The sequence below is a fragment of the Pundamilia nyererei genome, unplaced genomic scaffold (assembly GCF_000239375.1).
Source record: "Pundamilia nyererei isolate P.nyererei 1_Seehausen unplaced genomic scaffold, PunNye1.0 scaffold00031, whole genome shotgun sequence".
In the NCBI taxonomy this organism is placed as follows: Eukaryota; Metazoa; Chordata; class Actinopteri; order Cichliformes; family Cichlidae; genus Pundamilia; species Pundamilia nyererei.
Window position 1 is genome coordinate 2,874,073 of NW_005187432.1, and position 15,202 is coordinate 2,889,274.

Sequence of the window (15,202 nt, forward strand, 5' to 3'; positions counted from 1 at the left end):
CACATTAATCTGCAGCTCAATCTTGAACTCAAACGGTTTTCCGTTGCCCTCAAACACACCTTGAATGTAAGTGGGAACACCCGATGCAATGAAAACGGATGTTTTATAGAAGCAGCTTCTTCACTCATTTAGGTGGGAAACGAGGATGGGAACTGAAAAAAAAAACTATCGGAAAACACACATTCTTTGTTTGTGTTGTATTTTTCTGTTTTTCTAAAATATGCCATATCCATCTTAAAATGGAAAACTCTCTTTCCATGCTTTTTATTATTGTCTCTGCTGATTCCACGCCTATAACTACAGCACTGAACAGTTGCATTTTCAGACAGTGATAAGGTGACACAGCAATGATTTCCTCTCTAACTATTTGCCCACAGCTGTCAGAATGATTTGCTACACCATATGCTATGATTTTCTCAATCACACAAACAGTTTTTATTTCTGTTTAAAGGATATTTCACACTTCCTATAGAGATAAACATGTGATTTGTTTCAGATCCTTTGTGTTGGCAAAGCTGAGCTGACAGCTAAAGTAATTCACACTGTTGATCAGCAGATGTCTACACTGTCATAATTGTAAACACAGGCTCCCACTGGAATCTCATCAAATAGGATTGGTTGGACCACAGAAGTTACATTTCTCATCGGCTGATGGTAATGGCTTTCAGTATATATATATATATATATATAAAAAAATTGGACTGTTTGTTAATTCATATCTACAGACTACTTCACATTATGTCTCATAAATTGGTCTGGTTGGGGTTCATTTCCTGTAAACTGTGTGTTGAAATCAATCACTGACAGGAAGCTGTTACCTAGCAACACATTCACAATAAAGGAAGAGGATAATCCTCAGTGTTCACACTGTATTCGTGCCCTTTTTAGTGTTTTTGTGTTGTTTGCTTTGAACTGGAGGTATTAAGTCACTAACGTCCAACATAAATGTTCAATTTAATTTCATTTGAGGTGACAAGTAAAAACAAAAGCGTGGAAAAAATACATGAGAAATGAAAGAAGATCAATACCACTCTCACTTTGCCAAATACGAAGGTACAACAAGCAGCTGCTAGCTTAGCTTAGCAAAACAACCAGAATCAGGAGGAAACAGCTTGCCTGCCTCTGACTTATGGTAATAAAATCAGCCTACATGGTCTTCCAGTTATATTTCATGTTCTTAATCCATGAGAAGCTAAAATGTTGGTCTAAAAGCTGGGTTACGTGGAAGAATAAATAAAGTTACTTCAGGAACAGAACAGCTGCAGACTGTAGCTCTTTAAACGTCATTCAAGAATCAAAATATGAAAGCGAAAAGGGACATTTCTTCTAAATTCAAGCTATAACTTTAAATCACAGAAAAACATATTTTTCTTGGTATGAAAGTTTAGTATAAATCTAATATATATAGTAACTGTTGTAATATTCAGCTTTTAGGGCTGCAGTCTAGTTCAAGGTCCTTGATTGTCAGTTGGTGAAGTTGTAAGGTGGAGCACGGGACACAGTGCACTAAACTTAAAAAAAAGAACTAATAAAAAATCAAAACCTGAGTATGTGAGTATACTTCACTAAACTGAGCACACTAATAAAAGAAAGAAAAGAACTTTAGCCAGCGGCAAAGTTGACAGAGTTGATAGTTTATTGAGCTCTTGCCAGAAGGAGTCCTTCACGGGCGGTACATAGCTGTACCAGACCCTGACTTCAGGTTAGTTATCTGAATTTAGAATTCAGTGCTTCGAGATACCGACAGAACCATACAGGAACTTGCTTGACATTGCACTCAAGGGATCAATAACTCAAGAGAACATGAACTCAATGTGGATGCTTCCTTCTTTGTGGCTGACCTGCATTAATCTGACCTGGGGGAGAGTTTTGGCACTCAGAATCTAGGCTGTGGGTGGTCAGTATTCTCACAGTGTATGCTACTGTGCGTCCTGTAATTGCATGTGCTATGTGTATGTAGTGTAGGGATGTTACCCTGGCAGCAGAAGACAAACAGAGCATCATATCTCCTGACTGCATAAAGGATCCCTAATGAGCCCGTGTTCGTGCTGTATGAGTGAAAAGAGCAGCACACGAGGTGTGAAGGGAAGTTGTAAAAAAGTGTAATTGCTGTACTGTGGTAGAAGATTTTCAGTGTTCTCACTTGTGTTACATTATTCTTATGATATGACGCACATCAAAACAAGATTGTGACGTGAAAACAATTATTTACTTTGAAACTTCTTTAAACTTGTGGAAATGCACTTCCCCCGTCATTAACCTTACAAGATTTAATGAAGATTGTGTTTGCTTCATAATTATCTTCTATTCTTGATTTATTGTTTCTTTCCTCTACAAAATGCCATTTGAGATTGTTTACCACCCAATATTTATCCGGTTCCCATCTTACTAATCTCTTCATCTTACATTCCTTATCCTTATTTTGGAACAAATTAATTCTGATAAGAAATCACTTGTCTCAGTAGTGCACCAGCTTGATTGGTTTGGCTGGTCAAGATGAATTTCTGGAATCTTGAAAAACTGTGTCCTCGAGTTGCAAACTTTTCAGTCTTTATCCATGTCAGCTAAGAGGCTGCTCCATTCTTGAAAGGTTGGCCATTTAAAATGTAACTTGTAGTGTGGAGCCTGGGTTCCTGTGTTTAATGGTCTTATGAGCAGTGGGTGGGTTTTTCCTGTCTTATGACTTTGCACCAGCGACGTTCCATCAGGGCAAGCAAGGCAACCAGTGCTTGCCCAGTGAAATATAAAAACGGTCAACAGTTAAAATAACCATGAAAGTAAGTAAAGCCTCTCTTTATTTTAATCTCATACAACAGAGTCATGAAGCTTCTCACCTTTTTGCATCCATCATTTAAATTATTACCATCGTGTGCTCTCAGGTGACCCTGGAAGCAGGCTCGACCCTGGTTGACTTTGTTCACTTTGCAGTCGTTAATGCCTTTCATGCCTGGTTTAAAAAAAACAGGCAAATTGAACAGCTGAAGGCTGCACCAACACTTTTAGTTTAACATTACTGAGAAATCTCTTGGTTGACTGAATGCACTTTTTAACATAAATTTTTAATGATTTTTTTAAATTTTTATTTCATTGTTTATATTTACTGTTAATGTCACATTACACTCAGGCATTTTAATTCAGCTGTGATTTTTTTGGGTGGTTGGTTATATATTTATTTATTTATTTTTAAATCGATGTGTGTCCCTGTTTTTCTGATATGATTAACAGCCTTTTAGAGCAACATGGTCTACACAGGACAGCTGGACTACAAACATGATTTTATAGAAGACAATGCGTGACTGGGGATTGATCATTGAGTATAAAGTTATAAGTACAAGCATGAGTGGTCGATCTGCAGTAGTAATATCAATCCATATAGTACTGATGGGAAGTATTTTTCTGCAGATTAAGTACTTTTACTTTTAATAATTTAATTTACCAATAATGCAGTTTTTTGGGGTAAGCATTTTGATAACTATGGAATAGGTTTCAGAATTTAGCCAGGAAGGACTGCAAGTGAAGATGTCCAGGAGGAATGTAGCAAGAGGCACGAGACTCATATAAAAGAATACAAGATAAGCAGTACAAAGGGGGCACACAGCATCTCTGCTTGGCTTTCTGTAAAAGTCACTGCATATAACTTGTTTGCGCTAATTATGCGTCCTTTTATCTTTTTCATATATACATCATGAACTGCATGAGGCATTAATACCAAAGCAATCTCACAATGTCCATCCATCCATCCATCCATCCATTATCTTCCATTTAGCCAGTTTAAGGTCACAGGGGGGCTGGAACCTATCCCAACTACCATAGAGTGAGAGGCATTAACACAGAGATACAGACAACCATTTGTGTGCATGTACACATCCTATGGGTACTTTAAAAACACCAGTTAACCTAACCTGATTAACTGCATGTCTTTTGGGTTGTTGAAGACACAGGGAGAACATGCAAACTCAAGTCTTGCTTTGAGGCAACAGTGTTAACCACTATACTGCCCCACTGTTTGGCAAGGTATGTCAGTAAAAAAAAAATTCAGCATTTTAGGGAGAAAACAACAGGTTCTATCATAATCAGCACACTTATCCACTTAAGACTAGTTCACCCTAAAAACAAAAAACCACAAGAAGCATTCACACTTAAAGTTTGATTGCCTGTCTGTATATTTAACACAAACATGTAGTGAGGTGTGAAAGTGTTGGCTAGCAGTAATGCATGTTATATAAGATGGTAAGCATTCTTCTGCTTTTTCTTCTTTTTCTCCCCCTAGGAAGCCTCACAGCAGATCATTTTCCTACATCTCATCCTATCCCTACCATCCTCTTCTTACATCCACAGACCTTTACTGTGTTTTTTCTCTTATCTGAATCTTCAACAGGATGCAAAAACAAAACAAAAAACAAACCACAAGCAAGGGGAAGCTGCGGCTAACTGACAGAGGAGCTGAAAAAGCAGGCTTTGTACACTTAGCCTCTCACCCCTCTCAGGTGCAGCCAGTTCTCTGATGACCCGCATGACTGTTGCTGAAAGCAAATGGGGAGGAGCAAAAATCAAGTGTTATGCATATTCTCTGCTTGTCAGCTGTCTGTACTTTCCTTGTTTGAATCTTCTTAGTTAATAGAACACAGCAAATGCTCATTAAAATAAATAAATAAATAAATAAATCTCAATATCTTTTTGAAGATGAAAATAGCTCTGAAAAGCCACAGATATTTGTATTTATTTAGTTTTATTTCTTCTTTAATAACTCCCAAGAAAGTCCACTGTGAACATTAAACTATATTCTTTATAGACACAGACATACCATACTATGATTTTGTTGACAGCTAAAGTGATCAGACATATAGTATTGCACAAAGGTCTAACATAACATAGTATACAACACATGGATGTCACTCATGAAAAATGGGAGTTTTTCAGTTTATAGAACCACTAAAGTTCGGATACAATTCAGACCGTGAAGCTTTTGCAAGCTGTTGCCACCAAGTACAAAGTGATATTTACAGCTCAAACATGTTGCCCTGTTGCTTATGAAGTATTCAAGTAACAGTAAAGTTACAAAGCTCTTATCAAGAATACAGTGATTTTAAATGAGTACAGTGGTGCAGGGAATAAAGAAGAAACAATCAAACCCTTACAGCAGAAAAGGAAATGCACAGAACTATGACTTAATGAAAACAATACTTTATTTGGGTTATGTATAACTTCTTATTTACACACATGAATCCTTGTTAAAGTTTTCTACTTCTGTATAAATGGTTCTTTACCAGGGACTAGTAAAGCGCTATACAAATACAGGCCATTTACTATTTACCATTAACATAGTCAGAGAGGAGAATGGAGCGTTTTGCAAATGCAAAATACACAAACAGTTACAGTAAGAATGCTTTTACGACAACAAGCATTCATGCATGACAGCTGTTACCATCGGGCTCACAGAATATGCTGCACTGAATAAGGCATACAAACTGTTGCTGAAGTTACAAAAAAGCTGCTGTCTCAGAGTACTAAGTTAAAGGCAACTAGACTTTGGGTTGCGTTAAGTACTTTGACTTAGTACGATGTAGATGTCATAAGACCTGAATGTCTGAGGATTTTCATAGACACAAAAAAGCCAGTATTAGCAAAAAAAAAAAGCCAACATTAACTGTACAGGTGCATTATGGTTCACCACATTTCTCGTTGTCTTGAACGAGGTCAAGTGCAAAAGTTTTAAAGTAAAAGTACAAAGACCAACTGAAAGCGAAATGCAGGCAGTGAAAAGCAGGAATAAATTAGCAGATCATGATGAATAAATGGCAAAGAAAGAATGGAAACAAAACGAACAATTAACGAACACAGAACTCAAAAATGAATAAATTAGAGGGCCTGAATAAATGTAATACTGAACGGAGAAAACCATTATAAATATGAAGACTTCATTTTGGAAAAGCTTTCATTTCAGAGTGAAAAGGGCATGAGAAATTACTTTAAGTTCATTGTTAAGTGTTTCAGAGTTTCAAGTGCCATTATTAAATCCAAAATGTTTTCAGGATGCTTCATAATGCACTGAATTGGTTCATTTTGTGCTGTCATTTATTTTATAGGCAGTGTGACATTTTCAATTAGACAATATCTTACTCAATTAACTCTGAAAAAACAGGTAAACAGCTTCATGTCAGTAAATAAATGCAAGAAAAAAGGCAAAGCTTATTAGGAGAATTTAATAATTTAATAAATAAATAACATTTATTTTGACATTCAGGCACAACCTTTAAATTTCCATATTTTAATCTTTTATGCGTACAGTACGCTCCCCGCCTCTAAGAGTCATCCTCAGTTTTAATGATGTGGAAAAGTGTAACGTTAAACAGGACCTGGTGGCCATTGTTCCAGCCGTAGAGAGCACGGTCCCTGGCATTGTAGTCCAACATAGACATGTGGAAATACTGGTTATGAAAGGGTATGTCTGTATACTCATAAGTGGAGGTTTTAGTGGAGTAGGCATAGTACACCTTGGCTCCGGTCAGGTGGGAATTAGTGATGTATAGAGTCCCGCAGATCATAAAAGACTCTCCAGCATTCCTCTTTGAATATTCTGTGTTCCATGTGTTGATGATCTGGAGCGTGTCTGGATTCAGCTGGCTGATGACAATGTTGCCAGCATTTTGGTTGGTTGCATACACGGCCCACAGTCCCAGCTCGTCTGCCATCAGGTCGATGTCTGAGAAGCCTCCCCAGGTGTAGGGGTACACATTGTGGAAGCCTGCCGACTCCAAAGCCCGCTGCGTGACCACGCGACCTGTCTCAAAGCTGTACCTCACGATGATGTTGCTCTGCATTTTGTTGTAGTACAAAGAGCCGTTGTATACTACGTGGTTTGTTCCAGCCCATTTGAAAGGCAGATTGTACGTTCTGGATTCAACTCCTGCGACAAAATCAGTGATGGACTTAAACTCTTTTACTATCTTGTTGTTGGTGTAGCTGTCCATGTACCACACCTGGGGGGGAAAAAACATAGAGATGATAATGAATTGTAATTGGTCAGTGGTTTGTATTTAAAATTGTGATAGAAATAAAAATTTTTAGCAAAATAAAGAAATCACAGAACACATGAACTCTATGAAAGGAAAGATAGAAAGCAGCCATGGCCAGTAATTTTTTATTAGCCAGATGGTCGATGATACACTAATAAGGTCAAACCAGAACCAAGGAAGTGTGACTGCAAGCACCCAATGAAAATTTTGTAATATAGTCACATGAGCAGTGCTTTGTTGAATAGGCCAGTCTGTATCTGTAGCAGTTCAAAGTGCTTCATGCTGTTGTCTTAATAGATATGCTAAATAGGAAAATGCATGACAAGCGTCAGAAAAAGGCAAAGAAGAAGGCAGCTAGCTAGAAAAATGATGAAGACTTTTGAGTCGATATATATAGCTTGTCCTTGCTGACTTCTTAAAAATATTTTTACTTACATACAAATTTTCTTGATTTTTTTGAGCCATATCGCCCTACACCTGTTTAGGATATTTGTAAGAGCCTTGCAGCACTTTCACTTTTTAATCTTTTTTCAGTATGAAAAGTGTACTTCTAAAAGAAATTTTTTTGCTTCACTTTTTTTTAGTGATACTAAAAAGCTGGTTTGCGATGTTATGGATGAATGAAATGACATTTTATTTTATTTTGCATGCATTTACACTACGGGAAACTGTCCACCTCTGCAGTTTTTCGTATGTTCAAAACTGACTTTGCTAAGTTTTTACACTTCAACACATTTGACAAGGACACACAAAATGCATTTTGAGACAAACACTGATTGTTAAGTATGGGAATTCCAAAAGTCTGTCCTCCCCTTTTCTCAGTAACTCTAATCTTTTAGTGTCAGGGGTAAAACACTGACATGTAGTTTTTTGTGTACTTTTGTTTTGAATATTTCTGTCTTTTAATGTGTAAGATTAGCAATTAATGTGTCTAGTCATGACAGTCTCTGCAGTCTTGAACAGCAGTAGTGAACAAAGTGCAACATTTTCCACTTCTGCTGGATGAAAAGCAACCATATAAACAGCTTCAGCTACTGTATATCAAGCAGGAGCACAAGCAACATTAAGTTTAATGTCTGAACTCAGCAGTCAAGTGTGCAGAAAGCTTTTAGTAGGTGCGATGCTGTATTTCAACATCTCTCCCCTTTGAACAAAAGGAGGGAAGCCGCCACATACAAATTATTAAACTGCTCAGTGTTGTTTCAAAGACTTACAACCCAAAGAGATGCATATAAACTCACCCTGTTGTTTTTGGGAGACGCCTGCGGGTCGGTCATCCAAGCTCCGAATCTGGTGCCCGAAGTTTTCACCGTCAGTGGTCCAGTAATCTTCATAAGCTTGCCACATGCTGAAAACACACCATACAGCTGTGGTCACATATGTTATATGACTGGAATTTATCTCCAAGTGCTGGACTGCTAAGTGGGTTCTGGACAGCTTGTGTGCAGCATCTGGACACAGCTGTACTTTTGTCAGCTATTAAAGATATAAAGTAGACTGAATAAGAAGAAATGTGCCACAGAACAACAACTTATAATGTGTCTAAGCTGGGAGAACACTTACCCATATGTTTTAATGCTCAGAGTACTTGGATTACACTTAAATGATCTTGCCAGGCTTTAATGGTGCCAAATGACAGTAGGCTATCACTTGCACACAAGCTTTGAAGTTTCCTGTTAAGTATTGAAGTGCTATTTTACCCAATCAATCAAAGCTCACGCACAATGAATGCTTAAGCAATCATCTCCGGCTCCAACAGATTTCCAGCCACGTCCTATTAGCATTCCCCTGTTAGCTATTTATGTTGACACTTTGACAGGAGCCATCACTGTTGATAACCTGGCAGTTGGCAAATTGGAGCTTTAGTTATTCAAACCTTTATCAAAGGCAAAGCTGCTCTGGGGGCAGAACTGATCTTATTAGATGAATCAAACCTCAATGGGTGGAGCAATGTAACCACAAATTTTCTATAAGTGTGAATGGCAAACAAGACACAAGAAGGAATTTATAAGTTAAAATGATCAATCATCACTTTAAGTGAGCCTGAGTTGAATTTTTTCACTTAAAATCAGAGTACAAAGCTTCACATTCATCTTTAGCTTGGGAGAATGTTCTTTCACTTTGGGGTTTGTTAGCCCCCAGTAGCAGTTCTTGTCTGTCCACTGCTTTGGATCTAAAATACCAGCCTCCTAGTAGCTGCAAGAAATGTGCCCATGATCCCTTTGCCACTGTATAATCCGATCTCACTGCGCACGAATGCCTTTTTTTTATCCCCATCGCTGGACTTACTGAGTTTACTCATACAGTTCCGAAGCCTATTTTCCAGGTTTAGGACCCTTTGTTGCAACTCCTCATAGTCATAGGCCCCCATCTCCTCCTGAATGCCCATCAACACACCAGACAGGTTTCTGATCTCCTCTTTGAACTGTGAGATGAGCTTGGCATCTGTCTTGTACTGCTCCAGGACTGGAATCAGCGGCTGCAAGGATTCCATCTTTCCCTTTAGCTCCTGCAACAGATAAGTAACAGAACAGGTATTTGGACTTTAGAAATACTAGTCTCAACAAATCTCTCAGTTTTTCAGCACATAAGTACAGCAATACCATCTTCTTATTGTTTTTTTCTCATTGTTTTGTATCAATACTTACTGTTTTGTTTTACACAAAATGCAGATTCACTTCTTATTGTTGAGTCCAGGAAAAACAGCATAATAATAATTTTTAAAAAATCACAACAATGAGGAATACAAATCTAATATTTACAAGAATGTTTGCCCATATCAAACTTTCTGTTGTGAGGGAACTTAAACAAATATAGAAGCAGGGACACGATCTAGCCGGAACCAAACAAATTCCACTAATGGATATTGCTACTACTAATAATTTAATGGAAATCCTGTCACTGTGAAGACAGATTTAGTACTCTTTACAATCAGTTTCTCCAGAATCTTTATCTTTATGGAAACAAAATCCTAGTATGGTATGTATCCTGGTATGTATTAACAACAGGTGGGTGCAAAGTTTTGAATTATAGTGGTGGCAAGGAAGACATTAACTCACCACAGTTCTGCTCATTCCAACTGTTTTTCTCAGTCAAGGCTCCAAAAAGAGTGGTTTTACATGCCAAATAAATGGATAAATGTTTATTTATAATGCTGCCGTTAAGATATTTGTTATCTTTCTGTATCCATCCTGGGAGCCGCCTTCAGATTTTGTCTTGCTTTTATGATAGGGTTGCCCTTGGCTGGTCAGTGGTGGACCTGTATTGATCTTATCAGGAATGAAAGTTGATTAATTCAGATGCAACTCAGGTATCCTTGGAAGAGGTCCCTTCCCAGGCTTCCCTGTGATGTTTCTCACAAAGTTAAACATCAAACAAAAATATACCTGAAAGTTTTTGTTGACGAGCGTCTTCCTATCCGCTTCGATCTGCCGGAACTTTGACCGCAGTCCTTTGATCTGGCTCTCCATTCTCATGATATACTGAAAGTCCCTCTGCGTCCGCAGGTTCAGCACCTCGATTGACTGTGACATGTTCTGCACCTTTTGAAAAGAATGAAACAGCGCTGCATTGATTTTTCCGTCCACCACAAGATTAAAATGTCCCCCATGTTCAGCCTTTCAGTAGGATGCCATGCTCTAACTTCCCAAAGAACAAATCAACATTTTGACCTCCAAAGTGATTGTCTTTTAACAATTCAGCTGAGTAGAGCTTCAGATGATATTTTTTTCAGAGGCACAGTACTATCACATAGCAGTTTTTCATCAGTTTTAAATTTAGGTTCCATTTTGACAGATTTAATTCAAGTGTTTTTCAAATGTCATAGACAAACTACTGAATCTGATGAATTTTAATGACATATTAGGAGCAAACACTTAATGTAGAAACCTTACAGTGTGTCTTTGTGGTTGAACAAAAGCTACATTTATGGGGAATGTGAAGGAGGAAGAGATAGCTTCCCTTCTTTCTTCTCTTTAACTCAACTTATAATGAACCAACAGTACTGGTGCACAACCCCAGTAAAGCAGCGCGGGGCTTGTGTGTTGTGTTCTGCATACTTGTCTGGCTCTGGTAGAGGAATCCTGAAATGGCCTCACTGATGGCCTGAGGCAGCTTAGTACATTAGTGTCAGAGGGCCCAGTGAATGACAGAGAACACCCTTTGGCATACAACATTAAAATGTAGGCTACAGCCATGTTTTCTCATGTGACATAGTCATTGAGGAAAGTGATTCTAGGGCTGTGCTATTTTTTCGCTTGTAGATAATGCATTTAAATCGTGACAGGCATGGGGCAAAAATAACATTTGGAATTACATTCGAGATTTCCACTTCAATTCACAATGATGGCTGTCGTGTTCCAAAAATCATTTCAGGTAATCAAGACCAAATCCACACTTTTACAAAAAATGTCTATGGTAGCAGATGTAAAGGAAAAAATAAGTGATAACAATTTAATTTTACTTTTTTTTTTTTTTTACAGATAACAATCCTGGTCAAATACTTAAAGCCTTCTAAAATCTGAAACCTTAAAAATGTCCTTGATTGATTTGATGCACAATAAAGGGATGCTCGAGTTCTATTAAGGTGGGATGGAATGTGCTCTCATCTTCCCAAGTAGTCATTCAACTGATGTCATCCATGCTATATATGCAGAAGTGGAAAACAGGGTTATGGACCTGGCTGGTGCAATCTCTCAAAGGATTAGGGCAGCAAAGAAGCATGAATAATGATTTAAATTGATGCCATATGTCTTTGAATTCAAGTGTGCTCTTTTGTTAAAGCAAACACATACGGTGAAGAATGAGCATGTGCGTGCATTGTCACTTATACAGAAGCGTGTGCGTCTGTGTTGAATGCACCTTCTCCAGGAGCTGGCGGAGCTGCCTGCCTTTGGCATCTCTGGAGCAGAGATTCTGTTCAGGAGCCACCACTGTGCAGATGCAACGCCCATCTGCATCCTGAGCCGAGCTGTACACCTGCCACCCTTCCTTTGGCCTGATGGTCTGCACAGAGAGACACATGCAGCCATAAATACACAGCACACATTTCTACAGACGTGCAGTTGATGTCATGACTCTGACATCGCAGCACACAGCTGTTATGTTTTGTAATTTTGTTTATTATAGGTCATCCATTCTTCTGCCTTCTGCCCCAAAGCTGCAACACCAACCAATTCCACTGACTTAGAAAAAGTCGCTGCTTTGAAAGAACAAAGTGCTTTTGCTGTAAGATATTCCTCTGCTCACTGTGTATGGTCTCCAGCGAATTTCCTCTTCAACAATAAATAGTGTTTCCTGGCCTTGATGAATAACCCGAGAGCTGAAATTCCTCCGTTTCTCCTTACTAGGCCTTCCAGTGCTCTAACTGAAAGTCCTGCTGAACGACACAGATAAACCTGATTTGTGGGAGCTCATCCTGCTCTTTATTACAGTCAATATGTTCCACGGTGCTGGCATATAAGGCTCAAAGAACATAATGTTATGCATCATAAGCCGAAGCAGAAATTTAAAACCGTCAACTAAAGTTGGAGTGTGCACAGTAAAAAAAAAAGTAGCTTTTACTCCAAACTTTGATCAAACTCTTCTGAAGTGCAGGAAAAGTTGATAGTTATCAGACACAAACAAGGGATCCATATTTGCTGTTTATTCTCTGCATGGGAAATTAACACAGGACTGGCAGCCAAATACTGGCAACCCTCGATTGTGAAAGGGAAATTTTTCTGCCTCTTTGGCAGACGGCCGATTGTTTTTGGATTTTGTTTTTACATTCAAAAACTACAGCTGGATGGAGAACAACATGTGAAACATGTGAACTCCACCAGACTCTGAAGTGTATGGCTAAAAGGTGAAGTGCCCTGTTTTTAAAGTGCAGGCATCCATTCCTTTTCCCATCCATCCCTGCCTGTCATCCTAAGCAGTTTAAAGAGCATTTTGAATCATCCATGAAAGATCATGTCCCCTCTGAGCAGGCGAAAACGTCACACTAAGGAGAAAGCTCAGACTTTGACTCATCATTTTCACCTACAGAGAGGCCGCTTTTTTGTCAGTTTGTAATCTGTTACTACCATGCAAAGTCATGCTGTTTAAGAAATAATCGATAAGGCGGTCTATTATCTCCCTTTGCAGTTTACATTCCATCACAATTTCTGTTTGTAAAATTTGCATCCTCACTCATCAGCAAAATCTTTCCCTTTAACATTTTTTAATAAGGTTTCCCTTTAACATTTGCTACTGGTTATTTGTAAAGTTTGTGATTTAGGAATTAAACCCTGTGAATTGTGCCTGTGTTCTGATGCTACGTTGGCCCTGATATGATCTCATAACCCACAATATTTTCTTCTTCCTGTTATGGTCAGTGTGCATTTAATGAAAAAACAAAACCACAGTGAAAAGCATCAGTAGGAACATGAAACAAGCGCAATGGAATATCTTGAGTTCATGTGAGATACATTGCCACAGCCTGAAAATTATTAGAGATTCCAAATAGCATAGTTAACCATGACTGTCTCTCTCTCTGTATATCATAGCTGAATGGGATAAAAGAGTCAGAAAAAAAAGCACCCTCAGCTCTTCGTCTCCTTATTTTGCTTTGAAAGGCCCCTGAAAAGAAGCTAGTTTGACTAATCTGTTAAAATGGTCTTCCTCCTATCTCTTGAGTGATGCACATCCTTTCCACTCTTCTCACTCTCACATTTCCTCATATTAAAATGATTCTGTTACTCAGCCAAGCCAGATGCACTCTCCAATTAGGCTTTTTTTTTTATGAGGAACTCTGCACAAAGAATTTTTTCTTTCATTAAATAATTCAGACAGCTGCTTCCACTTTTGTTTGGGGCATTTAGACTTTTCTTTTTCATTATTACTGATAAGAAGGTAATTTTGAGTATTTCCTGTGCAACAAAATTTCCTGTTTTTTTTAAAGCATCATTATTTCTGTACACCACTCTCAATCGTGGCAAGGTGTTATGTGAGGGCACTGCTTTGCAATCAAGACATTGGCAAGGGGACTGTATTCTGCATGGGTGGGATGAACCTAATCGACCATTGTTCTTGTCCAACTGGCTTGCTGGTCTGCAAGCTGCTCCTCCTAATTTGTTACAATACTCCCAAACCCGACTATGTCCTTAAATGACTGCATGACCATTTGTCGAATACATTTAGATTAAGTGTGATTGTTACAGAAAAACGCCACCAGAAAAATATGAGTTTAGACACAACACCATTTTTTTTAACAAAGACGGAACTCTCCCTTAAAAGTGAGTTATAAGCCTGGCAATATTCCAGGATCGATATCAATACTCTATTGTTAATGTAAGCAATAAACAAAGTGCTATGAGGGTGGTTCTACTTCTGCCACCACTTGGAATATCTTTTGTTTTTAAAAATAAAATTGTATTTTGTCCACACATTAGGTCTGTGTGTAAATGTAAATCCCCTGCCAGTGCTGGAGCGTGTATGGTATGTATGTGTATGCTAACAATAGCAAAGAACCAGCCAAAACACGCAATTATGGCAGAAAACTGACAATTTGTTTATGTTATTGTGTTTTCAGTACACACGTTAAATACACATCTAATCACTTGAACTCAGCATTACATGACAGTGCAAGCTCATGCCCAAGTTTATTGTGCCGTTCCTGGTAGAAATACGAGAGGCAGTTGTGTTGGAAACTCACCACCGTAGGGCAGTATCCGAACAGCAGCAGAAACAGCAGCGGATTCAGGACCACGGACAGCGACCACATTCTGTCGGCTGCTACAACGTTTCCCTCCTCCACCTCCTCCGCGCCCACAAGAAGAAGAAGAAAAAAAAATCACGCAAGTTTTTGTTTGAGTGCTCAGGCCACCACGTCCACTACGCTCTGGTAACAACCGCGGCTTCGCGTAGAAGAGGGGGGCACATCCATCCACTGCTCCCCGTTACGCATGCCATATGGACAGCGGGGAGAAACCTCGTCACTGCAAGGAGGAAAAAAGTTTGTGGGCACGCAAGCTGCGAAAAGCCGAGCTGCGGTTTGGTCAAAGGGATCCTTGTTCACGGATATGACATCATCCAAACGTCTCTCTAGACTTTTAATGAGCTCGTGTGTGAGAAGGAACCACCAGCAGCTGTGAGGTGACAAAAGTTGCAGCTGGCAGTATTTAACAGAAAATAAGAAGGCAGAGATCAGAGCTGCTGCTGCTGCT

General features: G+C 38.8%; 1 protein-coding gene across 2 annotated transcripts; it reads right to left on the minus strand.

Annotated features, from left to right (window-relative positions):
* Nucleotides 1–5,171: 5,171 nt before the first annotated feature.
* On the minus strand, nt 5,172–15,109 carry LOC102192374 (noelin-3-like). 2 transcript variants are annotated; one of them, XM_005729080.1, is made up of 6 exons: nt 14,692–15,109; nt 11,877–12,020; nt 10,403–10,558; nt 9,414–9,525; nt 8,258–8,364; nt 5,172–6,980 (listed from the first exon to the last, which is right to left on the minus strand). In XM_005729080.1, exons 1-6 carry the CDS (start codon nt 14,758–14,760, stop codon nt 6,303–6,305), a joined length of 1,266 nt encoding a protein of 421 aa, XP_005729137.1. In that variant the 5' UTR covers nt 14,761–15,109; the 3' UTR covers nt 5,172–6,302. The 2 variants fall into 2 exon arrangements, with proteins under 2 accessions (XP_005729137.1, XP_005729136.1); XM_005729079.1 differs by having other exon boundaries at nt 9,306–9,525.
* Nucleotides 15,110–15,202: the final 93 nt, after the last annotated feature.